Raw genomic sequence first — 22,531 nt, 5'->3', positions numbered from 1 at the left:
AAGCACAGGCTGGGAACCTGACCCTGCTCTCCAGTCTCCCCCTTCGGGTTGTCTCTGCTCGTCCTCCGACCCAGGGGACACATTCCCAGGGGAACCAACCCCAACAGTTGGTGAGATGACTCCCTCGGAAGGCCACTGAACTGAGGGAACTTCCTGCAGCCCAGAGGACACACGTCCTGAATCCCCAGCATTGACAGAGGTTGAAGGTCGCCACTCAGGTTGCCCCTGGACCTTGGCCTCCGGGCCGATCTCTCCTGCAGAGGATTCGCGCCTTCTCTTCGTCCCACTGATGTGCGGCAGTACGGTGACCTCAATAAAGGAAGAGTCCTCCGCCTCCACACCACCAGCTTCCTGTTCTCCAGCTCCTTGTTCAGCCTCTCCAGCTCCCTGTTGGACCTCCCCGGCTCCCTGCTGGACCTTCCTGACACCCTGCTGGAACCTTCCCAGCTCCCTGCTGGACCTTCCTGACTCCCTGCTGGAACCTTCCCAGCTCCCTGCTGGAACCCCCCAGCTCCCTGCTGGACCTCCCCGGATATCTTTTGAACCTTCCCAGCCTGCTTTTTTACTCCGGGGTCAACAGTCACCCTTTGGGCAGGCTCAGGGGTGAGCGTGGGCTCGTCTGCTGTGGGGAGACTCGCCCGAATGTGTTTGTTCTTCTTCTTCGCCTTCTTCCCCATCTGCTTCTGCCATCCCTCCCCCTTGCCCTCCTCCCGCCATACTTCACCAACATCCATCACCGTAGGTACAAGATGTGCGGGTGGGGATGCAGTGGTGGCCGCTGAGGTGGAACCGGCAGTCTCGGATGGGCTAGCAGAGCTTCCCTGAGCTGCTGCGTTTAACATGAAAACAGACTTCCCACTATCTTTCAAGGCTAAAGTCAGATTATTTTGTATCTTCGTTTTAACCCCATTTTCGCTTCATCAACTCAAACAAGGGTCAAGGCTCAGTAGCTGCGTAGCTCTGTGTGGTTGCCATCTTTGAGGAGTGGCACGATAAAGGTTATAGGTACTTAATAGATTAAAATATTACTGCTGTTGCTGCTGTAACAGTGCATTCCAACATATAATGAACAATCTAATTAAGAAGTGTATGGCGGGCGAATAAGCAAGCCACGCGTGGTGAATCAAAGTGATCTTTATTGATGAATTAAAGAGAACAACATACATGCGAATGGGGGAAGGCTGACCCGGGGCTCCTTACTTATACTAGGGCACACCCCTAAACCCCGCCTTCCCGCCATTACCCAGACACGTACATGACCCTACTCCCTGCTACCGAGGGTTCGCATAGTGAGTGGCCTAACCAACGGGTGGCGCCACAAGTGCCAGAAAAGTAACAAAGATTAAACAAGGAATGTACGAGTCGATCTTCCCCGTCGAAGTTGCAACTAATAGAATGCTGCCTCACCCGCTGGGTTTCTCCAGCATTTTTTGTCTACCTTCGATTTTTAAGCATTTGCAGTTTCTTCTTAAGCAATATTTTAAATGTTGTCTTATACAACTGCAACATGACCTCCCAACTTCTCCTTCTGAAATTCTGCTTCAAATCCTCGGCCATCAGAACAGCTCCTCCTGTCTGTCTGTGTGATGGGACAGGGTAGAGGGAGCTTCTCTCCTGTCTGATGCCGGGAGTGTGTGACAGGGACGGGGTAGAGGCTCTCTGTCAATGACCGGTGCTGTGAATGTTTTGCAGATACACCTATGGTAAACCCATGCGGGGAGATGTTAACGGCACTGTTTGCCTGCAACCAGTTTACTTCCACCGTTCTCAGAGTAAATGTCACATCGTGACGGGCAAGGTCAGTACCTGGAATTGGTTTATTATTGTCACGTGTACCATGTTTTGTTTGTGTACTGTCCAGTCAAATCATACTGAGATGCTGGAAGGCTGGAGAGTGACAAATTACTGGAGAAGATTCTGAGGGATAAGATATACATGCATTTTAGATAGATTGGGGCTACTGAGAAATAGTTAGCGTGGTTTTGTACGTGGGAGATCGTGACTTACGAATCTCATTGAGTTTATTGAAGAGGCAATGAAAAAGGTTGATGAGGGCAAAGCCATAGACATTGTCTATATGGACCTCAGCAAGGCATTTGATAAGTTTCCACTTGGTAGACTATTCTGGAAGAATAGATCACATGGGATCCAGGGAGAGCTGGATATGGAATTGGTTTCATGGAAGGAAGCAAAAGGTGGTGGAAGGTTGTTTTTCGGATTGGAGCCAGTGGTGTGCCTCAGGGATCGGATCTGGGCCCATTGCTGTTTGTGGTTTGGATGAGAATGTACAAGAATGGTTAGTATGTTTGCAGATGACACTAAAGTGGGTGGCATCGAAGATAGTGAAGATGGTATCAAAAATTACAGTGGGATCTTAATCAGTTGAACAAGTGGGCTGAGGAATGGTTGATGGAGTTTAATACGGATAGGTGCAAGTGGTGCATTTTGGGAAGTCAAACCAGGCCAGGATCTACACAGTGAATGACAGGGCCCTGGGGAGTGTTGTAGACCAGAGGGATCTAGGAGTACAGGTACATTGTTCCTTGAAATGGTGTCACAAGTAGATAGGTTGTCAAGAAGGCTTGGTCATAGGCCTTCATTACTCAGGGTGCTGAGCATAGAAGTTGGGATGCTATGTTACAGTTGTAGAAAACATTGGGGAGATCGCATGAGAAGTATTGTGTTCATTTTTGGTCACCCTGTAACAGGAAAGATGTTGTGCAAAATAATGCAAAGAAGATTTACTAGGAGGTTGCAGGAATTAATGGCCTGACCTATCGGGAGGGTTTGGGCAGGCTAGGACTTTATTCATTGGAGCGCAGGAGGCTAAGGGGTGAAGTGTAAAAGAACATGAGGTGCCTAGTCTTTTACCCAGAGTAGGAGAATCAAGAACCAGAGAACAAAGGTTTAAGGTGAGATGAGAAAAGATTGAATTGGAAACTGAGGGGTACCTTATTCAAACAGAGGGTGGTGGGTATATGGAATGAACTGCTTTACTTTGGAGATGCATTATGGAAACAGGCGTTTTGGCCAACTGAATCTGAGCCTACTAGCGATCACCGTGTACAATAGCACTATCCTCAACAATATGCACAATATACCAATATACCATAAGCCAATTAAACTACAAGCTGTACATCTTAGGAATGTGGGGAGAAAACCAAATCACCCGGAAAAAAACCACAGTCACAGTGACAACATACAAACAGCATTTGTAGTCAGGATCAAACCTGGGTCTCTGCCGCTGTAAGGCAGCAACTCTACAACTGTGCCACCATGCCTCTCTTTCAGAAGACATTTGGACAGTTACATGGGCAGGAATGGTTTAGAGGAATATGAGCCAAATGCAGGTGGGCAGTACTAGTGGAGACGGAGCATCTTGGTCAGCATGGGCAAATTGGACTGAAGGACTTGTTTCCATGTTGTATGACTCTGACTATAAAGTCAGTCCAACCTCCCCCTGCAGTTAATGCGCCCTAATCCAGGCATCATTCCGGTAAACTTCCCCTGCACTCTCCACAAAACTTCCTCATCTTTCCTGTAATGGGGGGCCCAGAAGTACATGTGTAAGAAGGAACTGCAGATGCTGGTTTACACCGAAGATAGACAGAAACCGTTGGAGTAACTCAGCGGGTCAGGCAACATCTCTGGAGAGAAAAGCTCTAGATGGTTCAGGTCAAGACCCTTCATTAGACTGACCCTTTGTCATCTCAGACTGATGAAGGGTCTCGACACAAAATGTTGCCTGTTCTTTAACCCTTGAGATGCTGCCTGACCTGCTGAGTTACTCCAGCTTTTTGTGTCTATCTTCAAACAGAACTGCATGTAATATTCCAAATGTTGTTTAACCAATTCCTCTCATGATTCTTCTGTCTGAAGAAGGGTCTCGAACAAAACGTCGCCTATTCCTTCTCTCCATAGATGCTGCCTCACCCGCTGAGTTTCTCCAGCATTGTTGTCTACCTTTGATTTTTCCAGCATCTGTAGTTCCTTCTTAAACATAGACAGGTTGGTTAGTTAGTTTGAAGGTGACACCAAGGAATAAGAGTGAAAGAGAGGAAGGGTGGGTGAGCTGGGAGGAACTGCAGTTGCGGTTATCAACTGAAGAGAGACACATAAAGCTGGAGTAACGGTAGGTCAGCCAGCATCTCTGGAGGAAAGGAATAGGTGAAGTTTCAGGCTGAGTCCCTTCAGACTGAGAGTCAGAAGTAAGGGTAACGAGAGATATAGCTGGTGCTTAGGATAAATAGATAGATAGATAGATATAATTTATTGCCACACAACCAGGGTTGGTGGAAATTTGGGTTGACAGCAGCAGTACAATAATAAAGAACACACAATAAAACTGTAACACAAACATCCACCACAGCATTCATCAGTGTGGTGGAAGGCACAAAAATTTGGCCAGTCCTCCTCCATTTCCCCCCCGTGTACAGGACCAGAGTCCAGAGTCAGTCCAGGATCGGCTCTTCCACACCGGAGACCGCAAATTTAAGTTGTTGTAGGCCGCAGGCCGGCGGTCGAGATTTAAAGTCTCCACCGCAGCCAGAAGCACCGTAGACTGCAGGGCCTGCGGTCGAAGCTCCCCTCCAGGGGTGATGGTAAGTCCATGCCGGACCCGCGGTAGAAGTTGGCCGCGGGCCGGCAGTCATGGCTTCTTCTTCCCCCGGGTCCCCAACGTGAGATCCCGGGCTGTAGACGCCGCACCAGCTGGAGCTCTACAGACCGCGGCTTCAGGCCGCGACTTCAGGCTGCCGGCTGCCCCGGGCCAGCGAAACGGAGCGCTCCCCTCCAGCGAGGGCTCACCCGCTCCACGCCGAGAGTCCACGCTGCGCCCGCCGCTGGAGCCCCGGGCGCGTCTCCGGGAAAGGCCGCGTCGATCCTTGATGTTAGGCCACGGGGGAGGCGACCTGGAAAAAGTCGCCTCTCCATGCAGGAGGCGACCGAAGCTGTTTCCCCCTCACCCCCCCCACACCACCCCCCACACAAAACACACGAAGAAACACAAAATACACACTTTAAAACATACTAAAAAATAAAAAAAAGCTGGAAAAACTGACGCGCTGCTGACATAGCTGCACACAGAGGAGCGCCCCCTACAGACCTGTGAATGGAAGATAAGCAAAAAGCAACGATAATGAAGTGTACAGTCAGTGAAACTCAACAGGACGACAGTGAAACAAGTACGAGGACTAGGGCGGGGGAGGGAAGGAGAGAGAGGGGATGCCAGGGTTACATGAAGTTGGAGAAATCAATATTGATACCGCTGGGTTGTAAGGTGCCCAAGCAAAATATGAAATGCTGTTCCTCCAATTTATTTAGACAGTGAAAGTCAACAGGATGACAGTGAAACTAGTTGGATGAGTGAGTGTTGGACACTACCCCCTGACCTGGATCTGATCTGGTGTAAGGCCCAGGGAAGTGAAGCAGGGATGAGGGATGTGGGAGAGGTGGGCATGAGGGGAGTGACTGGGCTGGGGTCAGCGGGTGAGGGGAAGGGAAAGGGGATGGATGTCCCAGTGGTTTATGCAGCTATCCCATCCCCTTATAACTCTCCCACCTCCCCATCTCCTGCCCCTCACCCACACACTGGGGACCGATACACAGCGGCCCATGAAACCCTTGAGCCCACTGGGCAGGAGACTGTGGCACCCGGAGGAGACACACGCGGTCACAGGGAGAGGGTGCAATCTTCCCGCAGACAGACAGTGGTGGGTGTTAGGATTGAACCCAGATCACCAGAGAGCCAGGCTCAACGACACATTCACACTTTCTCTGCTTTCTCTTCCCATCCCCTTTCCTCTTTCCTTCTCTCATACTCTTTCATCCTCTTCCTTTCCTCCCTTGCACTTTCTTTCATTTGCCATCCTCCCTCTCTCTCTCTCTCTTTCCTTCTCTTCCTCTCTTTCCTTCTCCGTCTTTCCTTCTCTTCCTCTCTCTCTCTGCCCTCTCTCCCCCACTCTGTCACACACACGGATACAGGGAGGGGGTGGGGGTGGGACAGGAGGATGTGGATGAGGTTCCCAGCCCAGCTCTTGCCCCTGGGTCTCACTCTCCCCTCTCACACCCTCAGACGGATACAGACGGCTGCTTCTCCAGGGATCTGTCCACGGACACCTTCCGGATCAGGACCAACCGGCGCTCTGGGAACATCCACGCACACTTCGTAGTGGCTGAGGAGGGGACGGGTGAGACTGTGCCGAACTCTCCTTCATCACCCACTCCCTCGCTCCCTATCTCCTTCATTTCCCATGCCATCACTCCCTCTCTTCATCCTTCCCTCGCTCCCTCTCTCTATCCTCTCCTTCATCCCCCTCTCCCTCTCTCAATTCCCCTTTCCCTTGCACTCTCTCTTCATCCCACTCTCCCTCGCTCCCTCTCTCCATCTTTTCCTTCATCCGGCTCTTTCTCGCTCCCTCTCTCCATCCTCTCCTTCCAGCCGCTCTCCTTCTCCATCCTCTCCTTCATCCCACTTTCTCTCCCTCCCTCACCTCTGGGTGACTGTGTTTGACACCATCCACAGGGATAACGAGGGAAGGTTCGGGCAGCTGCCAGGTATCGTCAGAGGTCACCACGATCAGTTTTGAGGAGGTGGAAGACTACTACAAGACCGGGATCCCATACACAGGAAAGGTAGGGTGTGGTCATGTGTGGTACACCCCTACAGGGGGGTGAAACTCCCCACACACACGCACACACACACGCACACACACACACACACACACACGCGCGCACACACATACACGGGTACATCCCTCCAGGGGGAATCTTCCCCACACACACACACACACACACACACACACACACACACACACACACACACACACACACACACACACACGCACACACGCACACGCACACACACACGCACACACACACACACACACACACACACACAGTGTGATACATGCACTCACTCACAGTGTGATACACACGCACACACTTTGTGATGCGCACACAATGTGGTACACCCCTACATGGAGAGGTATAGATTGACACTCCACACACACACATACATGCATACGCACCTGCGATGTGATACACACAAATGCTGCACACACAAGCAATAGACAATAGGTGCAGGAGTAAGCCATTCGGCCCTTCGAGCCAGCACTGCCATTCACTGTGATCATGGCTGGCCAACCACATCAGTACCCCGTTCCTGCCTTCTCCCCATATCCCCTGACTCCGCTATCTTTAAGAGCCCTATCTAGCTCTCTCTTGAAAGTATCCAGAGAACCGGCCTCCACCGCCTTCTGAGGCAGAGAATTCCACAGACTCACAACTCTCTGGGTGAAAAAGTGTTTCCTCGTCTCCGTTCTAAATGGCTTACTCCTTATTCTTAAACTGTGGCCCCTGGTTCTGGACTCCCCCAACATCGGGAACGTGTTTCCTGCCGCTAGCTTGTCCAAAACCTTAATAATCTTTTATGTTTCAATAAGATCCCCTCTCATTCTTCTAAATTCCAGATTATACATGCCCAGCCGCTCCATTCTCTCAGCATATGACAGTCCCGCCATCCTGGGAATTTACCTTGTGAAACCCCGGCTACACTCCCTCACTTGCAAGAATGTCCTTCCTCAAATTTGGAGACCAATACTTCAGGTGTGGTCTCACCAGGGCCCTGTACAAATGCAGAAGGATCTCTTTGCTCCTATACTTAACTCCTCGTGTTAAGAAGGCCAACATGCCATTTACTTTCTTCACTGCCTGCTGTACCTGCATGCTTACTTTCATAGACTGATGAACAAGGACACCCAGATCCTGTTGTACTTCCCCTTTTCCCAACTTGACACCATTTAGATAATAATCTGTCTTCCTGTTTTTGCTACCAAAGTGGATAACCCTACATTTATCCACATGAATCTGCATCTGCCCACTCACCCACCTTGTCCAAGTCACCCTGCATTCTCATAGCATCCTCCTCACAGTTCACACGGCCACCCAGCTTTGTGTCATCTGCAAATCTGCTAATGTTGAATCCATGTAAATCATTGATGTATATGGTAAATAGCTGCGGTCCCAGCACCGAGCCTTGCAGTACCCCACCAGTCACTGCCTGCCATTCTGAAAGGGACCCGTTAACCCCTACTCTTTGTTTCCTGTCTGCCAACCAATTTTCTATCCATGTCAGCACTCTACCCCCAATTCCATGTGCCCTAATTTTGCCCACTAATTTCCAATGTGGGACCTTATCAGATGCTTTCCGAAAGTCCAGGTACACTACATACACTGGCTCTCCCTTGTCCATTTTCCGAGTTACATCCTCAAAAAATTCCAGAAGATTGGTCAAGCATGATTTCCCCTTCGTAAATCCATGCTGACTCGATCCTGTTACTGCTATCCAAATGTGCCGCTATTTCATCTTTTATGATTAACTCCAGCGACTTCCCCACCACCGATGTCAGGTTAACTGGTCTATAATACCTTATTTTCTGTCTACCGCCTTTCTTAAAGAGTGGGATAACATTAACTACCCTCCAATCCACAGGAAATTATACTGAATCTATAGAAAATTGGAAAATTATCAGCAATGGGTCCACGATCTTTAAAATCTTTTTATTAGCTTTTTTTTCAAAAACAAAAACAACAACAAAAAAGAATAATGATAAACATAACAATGATATTGATACATAGGGATCAGGATTACATTAATAACAGGTACAAACCTAAATATGAGTCCAGTGTCAAAATACACATTGAATATAGACCTCCCGGTCACTATGTAAATATAGTTAAATGTTTAAAAGAAAACTTATATATAAAAGAAGATAAAAGAAAAAAAAGAGAAAAAAGGAAAAAACAAAACCCCCCTAAACTAGAGAAAAAAAAGCAAAACAGAATCTGAGCTGCAAAGAATTTCAACAATTTAAGTCCCTGTTTGTCGTCAAGTCCGTTCCATCGTATAAAGGTAAAAAAAAAATTATAACAGTTGGAAAAAGGACAATTTATGTCATGTAAAAATGTTGAATAAATCTTCCCCAAGTCCTATCAAATTTAACCAAGGATTCAACAATGTCACTCCTGATGTTTTCTAAATTTAAACATTATCGTTTCAGAGTAGCAATGGAGTGTGGTCGGAGGATTAGAGTCTTTCCATTTAATTAAAATAGATCTTCTGGCAATGAATGTAGTCAAAGCAATCAACCGATGGGCGGAACGGGACAAATGAATAGAATCTAACATTGGTAGCCCCAAAATTGCAGTAATAGGATGAGGTTGTAAATCAATACCTAAAACTACAGAAATTGTATCAAAAATGTATTTCCAATATTTTTCCAAAAGTGGGCAGGACAACAACATATGGGTCAGTGAAGTCACTTCAGAGTTACATCTGTCACAGGTAGGATTTATATGACCATAAAAACGAGCAAACTTATCTTTTGACATATGAACTCTGTGAACCACCTTGAATTGTATCAAAGCGTGTCTTGCACACATTGAGGAAGTACTAACTAATTGAAGAATCCTCTCCCATTTCTCTACATATAGAGAAACTTGGAGTTCTCTTTCCCAGTCATTCTTAATTTAATCAAATGTATCTATTTGTAATTTCAAAATTAACTCATAAATAGTCGTTATTAAGCCTTTCTGATAAGGGTTCAAATGTAAAATGTTTTCCAAAATTTCAGTTTGATGTGGTAATGGAAAAAAGGGTAGAGTAGCATTCAAATAATGTCTAATTTGTAAATATCTAAAAAAGTGTGAATTAGGTAGATTATATTTATTGGAGAGTTGTTCAAAAGACATAAAACAACCATCCAAAAACAAATCACGAAAAGCTACTAATCCCTTCCTCTTCCATAACAGAAAGGCTTGATCAGTACTAGAAGGTTGGAAGAGTAAATTAGATATGATAGGACTCGATAAGATAAAATCATTCAATCCAAAAAACTTACGAAATTGAAACCATATTCGAAATGTATGTCTTATTATTGGATTAGTCGTATATTTATTAAATCTCATAACTGTAAAAGGTAACAAGGCCCCTAGAATAGAAGCCAATGATAGCCATTGCATAGAATCACGTTCAAGATTTATCTATCCTGGGCATTGGGTATCTTCTAAATCTTTTGTCCAAAATGTTAAATAACGAACATTAACTGGCCAATAGTAGAATCTAAGGTTCAGCAGTACCAAACCACCGTCTTTTTTTGATTTCTGTAAGTATTTTTTTACTTAGTCTGGAATTTTAATTCTGCAATATATGTGAAGAAACTTTGGAGTCAATAATATCAAAGAAAGATTTAGCAATAAAAATTGGTATCGTCTGAAATAAATACAAAAATTTAGGTAAGATAACCATTTTAATAGCATTGATTCGGCCGATTAAAGATAAGGACATTGGTGACCATTTAGTAAACTGTTGTTTGATATGGTCAATTAAAGGCGTAAAATTAGCTTTAAATAAATTCTTGTGTTTCTTGGTAATCTTAATACCTAAATAAGTAAAACATTCGGTAGTCAATCTAAATGGAAACTGTCCATAATTCGAAACTAGATTGTTTAATGGAAAAAGCTCACTCTTACTAAGATTTAGTTTATTACCAGAAAAACTTCTGAATTGATTAAGTAGTGTTACTATTGCCTGAATAGATTTCTATTGCCGGAATAGATTTCTCAGGATTAGAAATGAATAATAACAGATCATCTGCATAAAGAGATAACTTATGTGTCGTATTCCCGCGGACAATACCAAAAATATTAGGGGATTCCCTAATTACGGAGGCCAAGGGTTCCAAAGCAATATCAAACAGTAAAGGACTTAAAGGACAGCCCTGTCTAGTACCTAGAAAGAGCCTGAAAAAAGGGGATCTCTGATTATTGGTAAGTACAGAAGCCTGAGGTATATGATATATCAGCTTGATTCAAGAGATAAATATTGGACCAATCTTAAATTTTTCAAGTGAATTGAATAAGTATTCCCATTATACACTATCAAACGCCTTCTCGGCATCAAGTGAAATGACACATTCTGGAGTTTTATTTGACGCTGTATATACGATATTCATTCATCTCCTAACATAAAAGTTTGAGTAACGATTTTTAATAAAACCTGTCTGATCTTCAGAAATAATTTGCGTTAAAATATTTTCCAATCTCATAGCTAATATTTAGGAAAGAATTTTGGAATCTACATTTAACAGTGATATAAGTGTATATGATGTCACTTCAGTAGGGTCTTTAAGAATGAAAGAAATAGATGCTTCATAAAAGGATTGTGGTAATCTATTCATTCAAAAGGCTTCTTTAAAAACCTTGCATAGCCAGGAAGACAATAAACTTGAGAAATGCTTGAAAAATTCTACTGTAAACCCATCTAAACCGGGGGCTTTACCAGAATTCATTGAAAGGATTGCTTTCTGTATTTCCTCCTCCGTGATGGGTTCATCTAAATCATTATGTATTACATTTGGCAAGTTCAGTTTCTTTAAAAACTCATGCATTAAATTGGAATCAGTAAGAAATTCTGATTGGTATAGAGAGGTATAAAATTCCTGAAAGGATTTATTAATTTCATCATGGTCCACAGTTAGTGTACCATCCCGTTTACTCACTTTAGTAATCTGACATTTGGCCAACACTGCTTTCAACTAATTAGCGAGTAATTTACCAGATTTTTCGCCATGTATATAAAATTGACTTTTGGTTTTAAGTAGCTGGTTCTCAATCCGTGATACTAATAACAAATCATATCTCAATTGAAGTTCAACTCTATTTTTATAGAGCTCTAAACTATGAGCTTTTGAATATTTTTTATCAATTTCTTTAATTTCATTAGCCAATGTACGTATTTCATTTTAAATTTGTTTTTTTAATCACTTAATTTGTCTAAAGACAGGGGGGGGGGGGAATTCCTTCAATTTAAAAAATAGAAAAACTAACAAAGCAAATCTTAAAAATTAATATATATATATAATACCATTACATTAAATTAACAGTATTTTAAAGAAGGTAAAAGTTGTTGTTTAATACCATCATACTAAAATTCTAAAAAGTAAATTAAAAAAAAGAAAAACAACTCATCCAGTTAAATTCTTAATCATTACAAAACAATATATTGTCAAAATAGGAACAGTAAATCTCCAAATATAACTTAATCAGCTATCAATAGCTCCCGGTGGCAGCTTCACCCTCATAAGCCTCCAGAAAGCTGATACATATACACACACACACATACACAGTGTGCTATACACACACACATACACACACAGTATGATATGCACACACACACACACACAGTATGACACACACACACACACACAGTGTGATATATACACACACACACAGTGTGCTACACACACACACACACACAGTGTGATACATATACACACACAGCGTGCTATATAGACACACAAACACACACACAGTGTGATACATATACACACACACACATACACAGTGTGCTATACACATACACAAACACACACAGTGTGATACACACACACACACACACACACTATGACACACACACACACACACAGTGTGATATATATACACACACACACACACACACAGTGATACACACACACAATGAGATACACAGACACACATAGTGTGATACACACACATACACAGTGTGATACATATGCACACACAGCGTGCTATATAGACACACACACACACACACAGTGTGATATACACACACACACAGTGTGATACACACGTGCACACAGTGTGATATACACACACACACAGTGTGATACACACACATACACAGTGTGCTATACACATACACACACACACACGGGGTGTGATACACACGGTGAGATACACCCCTACACGGGAGGTACAGGGGAAACTCACCAACAGTCATCACTCTGCTTGTAACGTCTCCTCGTCGGAAGCTCCATCAGATTTCTCTCGTCTGATCCACAGGTGAAGGTGAAATATGTCACCGGCCGCCCGTTTGCAAACGCACGGATATATTTGTTCAATTCCCAATATCCGGGGGCACAGCAAGTTGTTGCGGACGAGAGAGGAATGGCCACGTTCACCTTCAACACCTCCACCTGGGAGATGCAGCCCGTGCAACTCATGGTGAGTCTGGACCAGGGTCCGTCTGCAAGGGCAGCCACATATTCTCTCTCTCACTATCACTTCTTTCCTCCATCTCTCACTATCACTCTCTCACTCCCTCTCTCACCATCACTCTCTCACTACTATCTCTCACACCAACTCTCCCACTCTCACCGCCTCCCTGTCCCCCAACCTCCCTCTCTCCCTCCCTTCTCTCTAACTCCCACCCTCTCTCTCCCTCCCCCTCTCTCCCACCCTCCCCCTCTTTCCCTCTGGGCTACATTGTCCTGACCCACTTCCAGGATAGTTCTCTCTCCTCTCCGGGCAGTTCTGGGATAATGTCTCCATCTGCTCCCCACAGGCCATTTACCAGCTGCTCTCTGAGGAATTCCACTCCACAGCCAGCGTTCCCAGACACGCTCCCGCCCGCCATTCCGTCAAACCCTTCTACTCCAAGTCGGGCAGCTTTATCTCCATCGGCAAGGTCGGCAGCGAGATGCCGTGCGATTCCCAGCTGGACCTGCCCGTCAACTACGTGTTCCCGAACCTACCGCAGGGAGCTCCTCTCCATCTCGACCTCTTCCACCTGGTGAGTTGACCTGTAGGTACCGGATCCGCTGGAATGTTCTACCCCCTCGACGTTGTGCCACCCTGTCCTTCCTCTCTCACCACCCCCCCCTCCCTTCTCTCCCTTACACCCACCTGAATCCGACCCTCCTTCACCCCCTCACCACCTCTCACCCCCCATCCCTCCCTCAGCCCCGGCCCTCCCTCACCTACATGCATGAAGCAGCCGGCCGCTCGGCCCCTCTAACCACCCCTATCATCACCGTGGATAATGCTGATCTCCGCACCACTCCCGGTCCTCAACAACCGGTTTTAAACTGCAGAGGCAGGGGACGGGAAGACCAGATACATAGGAGCAGAAGCAGTCTATATGGCCCATCGAGCCTACTCCGCCATTCAATCATGGCTGATCTATTTTCCCCTCTCAACCCCATTCTCCTGCCTTGTCCCCGTTACTTTTGATAGCCTTACTAATATCAAGAACCTGTCAATCGCCACTAAAAATACTCAATATTGGGCTTCAGGGTCGTCTGTGGGGGCAGATTCACTGCCCTCGCAAAATAAATTCCCCCTCATCTCCATTCTAAAGATACGTCCATTTATTTTGAGGCATTACGCTCCAGTTCTAGACTCTTCCGCTAGCGGAAACATCCTCTCCACATCCACTATCTAGGCCTTTCACTGTTTGGTAAGTTTCAATGAGACCCCCCCCTCATCGTTCTAAACTCCAGCAAGTACAGGCCAGAGCCATCAAACAGATCTCCTACGTTAACCCCAGTGCTGCCAACATTGGGTGAGAGTTGGGAGTGAGAAATTGTGAGAGACCAAGCCCGAGGGAGCGTAGTGACCGAGGTACCCCCCTCCCATGGTACGGAGCTTGTGCATTTTTCAGCTTGAAATTGTGCAATCTGGTGCATACTGTAGCAAGTCTTTTAACTAACACTTGAATGCAACATTTATGCGTTAAATTGAAATAGCTATGAATAAGGTTAGGCTAAATTACATTCCACAGTAGAGCCAGGCTCTGATCAACAGGTACAGCACGTGAAAGATCTTAGTGTATTCATGTATGGAAATCAGATTATAATCAAGCATTTGGCCCATGTTGACCAACCTGGGTCTCACTGCACACCTGGTACTATTCCTGACCCTGACTCCAGTTGCATACCTTCTCTCATTCCTGACCCTGAGTCCAGCCTTACACCTGGCCCCCTATTCTACCCTGATCATAGCTGCTTACCTGCTTGGGTTCCCAATGCTGAACACTCCCATTGTCCCAGCTTTGACTGCACACCTAGTACTATTTCAGACATTGACTCTGGATGCGCACTTGGCCTTGCTCCTAGCCCCTCTGCACTGACAATATATTTGGCCCACAGATAAAACCCCATATCTGACCCCTTGGACTTAACCTATTACGTTCAAGTCCACAGGTGCTTATTTAATGCGGTAATCTTTTATGGGGCACTTCACGGACCAAATTTTGTATAACAAAATGTGTTACATCTATTGGCTTCCTTGTTATCTAACATGCTAGTTACTTTGTCAAAGAAGTCATCAATTGGTTGAACACAATTTCTCATCCATAAAATTATACTCACTCAGCTGTATAAGTATTCTGTTACCATTTCCTTCATTTTCCTAACAAACTGTCCTGAAGTCATTTTCACCCTCAATATTTTCAGTAATTTGCTGTCTTCCTCTCAGCTGGGACTTTTCCGAAATGCAAAGTCCAATAACTATATAATTAAGCAATAATATTCTATTTAATGTGATCTTGAGAGTACATAATTGTGGTATTCATAACACAACGATGATAAAAAGATCTTTGTTTTGATTGCACCTACCAACATGCATACCTTATTATATTAAAGTTAATATGTACCAAGGGCAATTTTTTTTCCAATGCACCCCATTCCCAATTACGTTTACATTAAAGTGATTGAAATCCAAGTGAAGTTTAAATGGCAGCAGAGAAATAAAGCATCCGGGATGGATGATATTCATTACGTGGTTGTTTGGAGTCAGTATCAGCACAATTACTACATTAAATTTTAAATCTTCAGATGTCCTAGTTCAAGCTAAAACTAAAGACAAATAATAATGTACTCACACATTCCCCTGCAGGTATCTCTGTCACGCCCTTAAAATATGCCCCTTCTTTGAACAAGCTTTTAAACATCGCATCTGAATCAGTTTCCATCTGATTACACTCCTTGAGGATGTTCATCTACATGTTCAATTAATAAAACAATGAGATTGGGGACATTTCTATTCAACCTGTCAAAAGAATTTGGGGGGGGGGGGGGGGGGTTGGTTTAGAAATAGTCAGTGAGGTAAACAAACATAATAGTTGAGTGGCAAATGACAATAGTGCTACCTTCCCAATATTTAACTGAAGGAAATAATGGGGCTGTATGTTGTGACAGACAGCCTGACACTTTGCATGTCATTTTAATATTATACTTATCCCATCCCCCTGGATATTCCAGATTAATAAATTAAGGTTTTGTCAACTAATTACAAATCAGGTTAATCAATTACATTAGCCAACTCCAAAGCACGAAGAGCTGAGCATTGGGATCCAGACATCACGGACATCTGGCCACAGTTCTCCGCTCACATCTGGCAGTGCTCTCCATCTGTACCAGGGGCCACGAAGCGTTTTTGAAAGTGGGGGAGCTGAGCGATCTCTGATCACTGGACTTGGGCGTACCCGGCGAGGGAGTGGAGCGACCGAGTGGGGAGAGGGTGGGAGGGGGATGAACCCCCTCCCACGGTAGGGACTTTTTGAAATTTGATGTATTAAAATCATGTATTAGTGCATTGTAGAAGTATGATTTCAATGTTTTTAGTTTGAAGCAATTTTAAGAGGTAACTTTTTAAGGGGTACTTTTTCCACACAAAGGGTGGTCGGTGAATGGAACAAGCTGCCAGAGGAGTTAGTTGAGGCAGGGACTATCCCAAGATTTGAGAAACAGTTAGACTGATACATGGATTGGACAGGTTTGGAGGGATATGGACCAAGAGCAGGTAGTGTAGCTGGGACATGTTGGCAGGTGTGGGCAAGTTGGGCTGAAGGGCTTGTTTTCACACTGTATCACTCTATGACTACATTATACCTCCACCATGCATGAATGCTTCAAAATCAAGTGGTTGAGTTTTATTGCCATATACTCAAGCATAGAAATATAGAAAATAGGCGCAGGAATAGGCCATTCGGCCTTCAAGCCAGCAATCCCATTCAATATGATCATGGCTGTTCATCTAAAATCAGTACCTCTTTCCTGTTTTTTCCCCATATCCCTTGATTTTGCCTGCCCCAAGAGGTAAATGTCTCTTGAAAACATCCAGTGAATTGACCTTCACTGCCTTCTGTGGCAGAGAATTCAACAGATTCACAACTTTCTGGGTGAAGAACGTTTGTCCTCATCTCAGTCCTAAATGGCCTACCCCTTATTCTTAAACTGTGACTCCTGGTTCTGAACATCCCCAACATCAGAAACATTTTTCCTGCAGTTACAGTAAGTGGAAATCTAGCAGGCAAGCAGGATGCTTTTACCAACCACCCCCATTTGAAGGCCACTATCTTCCACAGCCCCTACCCAGTGCTTGGTACATACTTCCAGCAGCAACTGGTTGTCATCCAGGATGCACCGAGCCACAGCCTGGTCCATGCTGGTCACCAGGGCGAATTCGGCACAGAGACTCTCACGACAGCGGCGCAACGCTTCCGACGAACGCCCGGGACTTTTGCACTGAGGCTGTTCCATGGCCGGAGCTGCAGCGAGCGACTCACCAGCCCCACAAACACTAGCCAGTGCCGACTCCCCGTCCGCATCTGCTCACTCCGCTCCATCCCTTCCTCCGCCCCGACTCTCCAACAACCGCAGCCCATGCAGTTGATATTAGTTTTCAAATTATCTTTGATCACAGAATTCTTCTGCAGTTGTATAGGGCTCTGGTGAGACCACATCTGGAGTATTGCGTACAGTTTTGGTCTCCTAATTTGAGGAAGGATATCCTTGTGATTGAGGCAGTGCAACGTAGGTTCTCGAGATTGATCCTTGGGATAGTGGGACTGCCATATGAGGAAAGATTTGAAAGACTAGGCTTGTATTCACTGGAGTTTAGAACGATGAGGGGAGATCTTATAGAAACATATAAAATTATAAAAGGACTGGTCTAGCTAGATGCAGGAAAAAATGTTCCCAATGTTGGGCGAGTCCAGAACCAGGGGCCACAGTCTTAGAATAAAGGGGAAGCCATTTAAGACTGAGGTGAGAAAAACGTTTTTCACCCAGAGAGTTGTGAATTTGTGGAATTCCCTGCCACAGAGGGCAGTGGAGGCCAAGTCACTGGATGGATTTAAGAGAGAGTTAGATAGAGCTCTAGGGGCTAGTGGAATCAAGGGATATGGGGAGAAGGCAGGCACGGGTTATTGATTGGGGACGATCATCCATGATCATAATGAATGGCGGTGCAAGCTCGAAGGGCCGAATGGCCTCCTCCTGCACCTATTTTCTATGATTCTATGTTTCTATGTTTTAATTGCTTACGATAGAGCGTGAGAAAGTGCGATCAGCGTGAGAGCGTGTAAATTTGGCGAAATGCGTGATTCTCACGCACAATGCATGAGAGTTGGCAGCTCTGTAACCCAATTATCCCTGGGATCATTCTTGTAAACCACCTTCTCTAACCACCCTTCCCTCTCTAACGCCAGCACATCCTTCAGGTAACTGCTCCCAATATTCCAAATGGCCTCACAAGCACCTGATAAAACCTTAGCATTACATCCTTGGTTTTATATTATAGTCCCCACTAAATAAATGCTAGCATTGCATTTGTTTTCCTTACTACTGATTCAACCTGCAAATTTACTTTTGGAAATCCTGTACAAACACTCCCAAGTTCCTTTGCAACTCCAATTCCTGAATCTTCTGCCCCTTCAGAAAATGGACTATGCCTTTATTCCTTCTACAAAATACATGTCCACACTTTGATCCGCTGTATTCCATCTGCCACTTCTCCGCCCTCTCTCGTAACATGTCCCAGCTTCCTCAATACTACCTGCCCCTCCATCTAATTTCGTATCATCCACACACTTGTCCACAAAGCCATCAATTCCATCATCCAGATCATTAACATATAACGTGAAAAGTAGTGCACTCAACACTCGCCCCTGCAGAGCACCACAAGTCACCGGCAGCCAATCCGAGAAAAGGTCCCCTTTATTCACACTCTTTTCCTTCCGCCAGTCATCCAATCTTTTATCCATGCTAGTACCTCGCCTCTAATACCATGGGCTCCTCTCTTGTTTAGTGGCCTCACGTGTGGCACTTTATCAAAAGCCTTATGAAAATCGAAGTAAACAACATCCACTGACTCTCCTTCGTCTAACCTGCTTGTTACATCCTCAAAGAAATCCAACCAATCCATCAGGCAAGATCTCCCCTTGACGAGACCACGGTGACTTTGGCCTATTTTATCCTGTGCTTCCAAGTAGCCTGAAACCTCAACGTTAATAATGTACACTAAAATTCATTCAGAATCTGGGGACATTTAAGGGCAGAGTGTTGAGCTGGCAAGCGAGTCCGTTTCTTGCCCAGAAGCCGGCTTCTTTAGATTTCCCGCCTATTCAATTTTAAAACCAACTTTATTTCCACAGAGGAAACCAGCAAAGTGGGTCAGAAGTTTGATGGAGTGATGGGAGGTAGAGGTTCTGACCAGAAAGTCTTATGGAGGGAGGGACAGGCATGGAGAGGTGAGGCTGATAGGCTGAAGTGTGTTTATTTCAATGCAAGGAGTCGTGGAGAAAGCAGTTGGATGTAGAGCCTGGATCGGTGCTTGGGACTATGATGTTGTGGCCATTGTGGAAACGTGGTTGTGGGAGGGTCGCGACCGGCAGCTCAATGTTCTGTGGTTTCGATGTTTCAGACGTGATCGACAGGAAGGAACAAAGAGGTGGAGGAGTTGTACTACTGATCAGGGAGACTGTGACGGCGGCACTCAGAGAGGACGTACTGGAGGGTCCATCTACTGAAGTGGAATGGGTAGAGCTCATAAAGAAGAAAGGAGCAATTACTCTGGGATTATATTATAGGCCACCCAACTCTAGTGGGAGATAGAGCATCACATAAGTAGACAGATTATGTAAGGAGGCAAGAACCACAGGGTTGTAGTGGGTGACTAACTTCTCCAATATTCACTGGGACTTAATCAGGGCAAGAGAATTAGACGGGGCAGAATTTGTTCAGTGCATCCAATAAGTTTTCCTTAAACAGTGTGTGGATAGTCCACCTCGAGGAGGGACTATACTGGATCTTGTGTTGGGAAACGAGCCTGGTCAGGTGACTGGTCTTATGGTGGAAGAGCATTTTGGAGATAGTGACCAAAGCTCCATACATTTTAAGAGTGTTTTGATTCGGGACAGGCCTGGATGTTGGGGGAAGGTACTTAATTGGGGCAAAACAGATTGCAATGTCATTAGGCAGGAGCGCAGGAGGGTCGATTGGTAGTTGTTTAAAGGCCAGCTGATCAAAGTGTAGGATCAGCATGTTCCAGTAATGAGGAGGGATATGGATGGCAAAGTAAAGGAACCATGGATGACCAAGGAGGTTGTAAACTTGATCGGGTAGGAAAAGGAAGCGAATGTCCGTTTTAAGGAGGTGGCATCGGATGGGGCTTATGAGGAATATAAGGCTTGTAGGAAAGAACTCAAGTGGGCGATTAGAAGGGCCAATTAAATGTCATTGGCGAGCCAGATTAAGGAAAATACCAAGGCTTTTTTACATACGTTCAAAACAGTAGGGTGACCTGGGAGAAGGTAGGACCCATCAAGTATAAAGGAGGGAATCTGTGGAGTTGGGGGATGTAGGTGAGGTATTAAATGAGTACTTTGTATCTGTATTCACTGAGGAGAAGGCCTTGGAGTTCAGCAAAATCAGTGTGGAGAATACAAATATGCTTGGGCTTGAGATTGAGGAGGTGGTGCGGAGGCTCTTGAAGAACATTAAGGCGGATAAGTCCCCTGGGACTGATGGGATCTATCCCAGGTTATAGAGGGAGGCAAGAGAAGAGGTTGTGGGGGCCTTGATGAGGATCTTTGTTTCTTCTCTAGCCACAGGTGAGGTCCCAGGGATCTTGAGAGTGGTCAATGTTATTCCCTTGTTTAAGAAGTAGAGAGAATCCAGGGAACTATAGGCCGGTGAGCCTCACATCAGTGGTAGGGAAACTATCGGAGAGAATTATTTGACATAAGATTTACTCCTATTTGGAAGAGAATGGGCTAAGTAGGGATAGCCAGCACAGCTTTGTATGTAGCAGGTCATGTCTCATGAACTTGATTGAGTTTTTTGAGGGGGTGAGAAAGGAGATTGATGAAGGTAGGGCAGTAGATGTTGTGTACATGGATTTTAGTGGCTTTTGAGAAGGTCCCACATGTTTGGTTGATCCAGAAGATTAAGATGTACGAATTCACGGTGACTTAGTAGGATGGATTCAGAACTGGTTTATTCATAGGACAGAGGGTTGTGGTGGAAGAAAGATATTGTGGCTTGAGGTCTGTGACCAGTGGAGTTCTGCTGTTTGTGATATATATATATAAATGAGTTGCACGTAAACATAAACAGTTGGGGTCACGGAAGACTGTCAATGTATACAGTAGGATGTACATCAGCTACAGAAATGGGCAGAGAAGTGGCAGATGGAGTTTAATTTGTACAAAGGCGGCATAGTGGTGCAGCAGTGGAGTTGCTGCCCTAGAGCGCCAGAGACCCCGGTTCGATCCCGATTACGGGTGCTGTCTGTACGGAGTTTGTACATTCTCCTTGTGACCGCGTAGTTTTCCTCCTGTTGCTCCAATTTCCTCCCACATTACAAAGACATGCAGGTTGGTTGGTTAACTGGCTACTGTACATTGCCACCTGTGTGTAGTATGTGAAACTGGGATAACTTTGAACTTGTGAACATTGGTTGGGCTGAAGGGCCTTTTACCACGTTGTATCTGTAAACTAGAGTGTGATGTGTTGAACTTTGGGACGACCAACGTAGTATACAATTAATGCCATGACCCTTTACAGCATTGATGTACAGAGGGATCTTGGGGTACAAGTCCATAAAACCCTGAAAGTGGCAACACAAACATAGAGTGGTAAAGAAGATGTATGGTATGCTTGCTTTCATAGATCGGGGCATTGTGTATTAGAGTCAGGAAGTCATAATGCAACTCTATAGGACTTTGGTTAGGCAGTCCCAGTCACCCCATTACAGGAAGGATGTGGAGGCCTTGGAGAGGGTGCAGAGGAGGATAACACAATTAACCATATAATAACCATATAACAATTACAGCACGGAAACAGGCCATCTCGACCATTCTAGTCCGTGCCGAACACATAATCTCCCCTAGTCCCATATACCTGCGCTCAGACCATAACCCTCCATTCCTTTCCCATCCATATAACTATCCAATTTATTTTTAAATGATAAAAACGAACCTGCCTCCACCACCTTCACTGGAAGCTCATTCCACACAGCTACCACTCTCTGAGTAAAGAAGTTCCCCCTCATGTTACCCCTAAACTTCAGTCCCTTAATTCTCAAGTCATGTCCCCTTGTTTGAATCTTCCCTACTCTCAGTGGGAAAAGCTTTTCCACGTCAACTCTGTCTATCCCTCTCATCATTTTAAAAACCTCTATCAAGTCCCCCCTTAACCTTCTGCGCTCCAAAGAATAAAGCCCTAACTTGTTCAACCTTTCTCTGTAACTTAGTTGCTGAAACCCAGGCAACATTCTAGTAAATCTCCTCTGTACTCTCTCTATTTTGTTGACATCCTTCCTATAATTAGGCGACCAAAATTGTACACCATACTCCAGAATTGACCTCACCAATGCCTTGTACAATTTTAACATTACATCCCAACTTCTATACTCGCCCGGATTACTA

The 22,531-nt window shown here is 45.1% G+C and overlaps 1 protein-coding gene across 1 annotated transcript in view; it reads left to right on the top strand.

Annotated features, from left to right (window-relative positions):
* The window catches only part of LOC116967005 (alpha-2-macroglobulin-like protein 1), a 107,722-nt gene that overhangs the window by 35,160 nt on the left and 50,031 nt on the right, over positions 1 to 22,531 (top strand). Inside the window, 5 exon segments of the mRNA XM_033013426.1 lie at positions 1,693 to 1,798; positions 6,074 to 6,188; positions 6,524 to 6,633; positions 12,880 to 13,041; positions 13,382 to 13,609. Of these exon segments, the coding sequence (XP_032869317.1) occupies positions 1,693 to 1,798; positions 6,074 to 6,188; positions 6,524 to 6,633; positions 12,880 to 13,041; positions 13,382 to 13,609 (721 nt within the window).

Source organism: Amblyraja radiata, chromosome 38, assembly GCF_010909765.2.
Source record: "Amblyraja radiata isolate CabotCenter1 chromosome 38, sAmbRad1.1.pri, whole genome shotgun sequence".
Classification (NCBI taxonomy): domain Eukaryota; kingdom Metazoa; phylum Chordata; class Chondrichthyes; order Rajiformes; family Rajidae; genus Amblyraja; species Amblyraja radiata.
The sequence above is the reverse complement of the archived record's forward strand: the minus strand, read 5'-3'. Positions and strand labels throughout refer to the sequence as shown.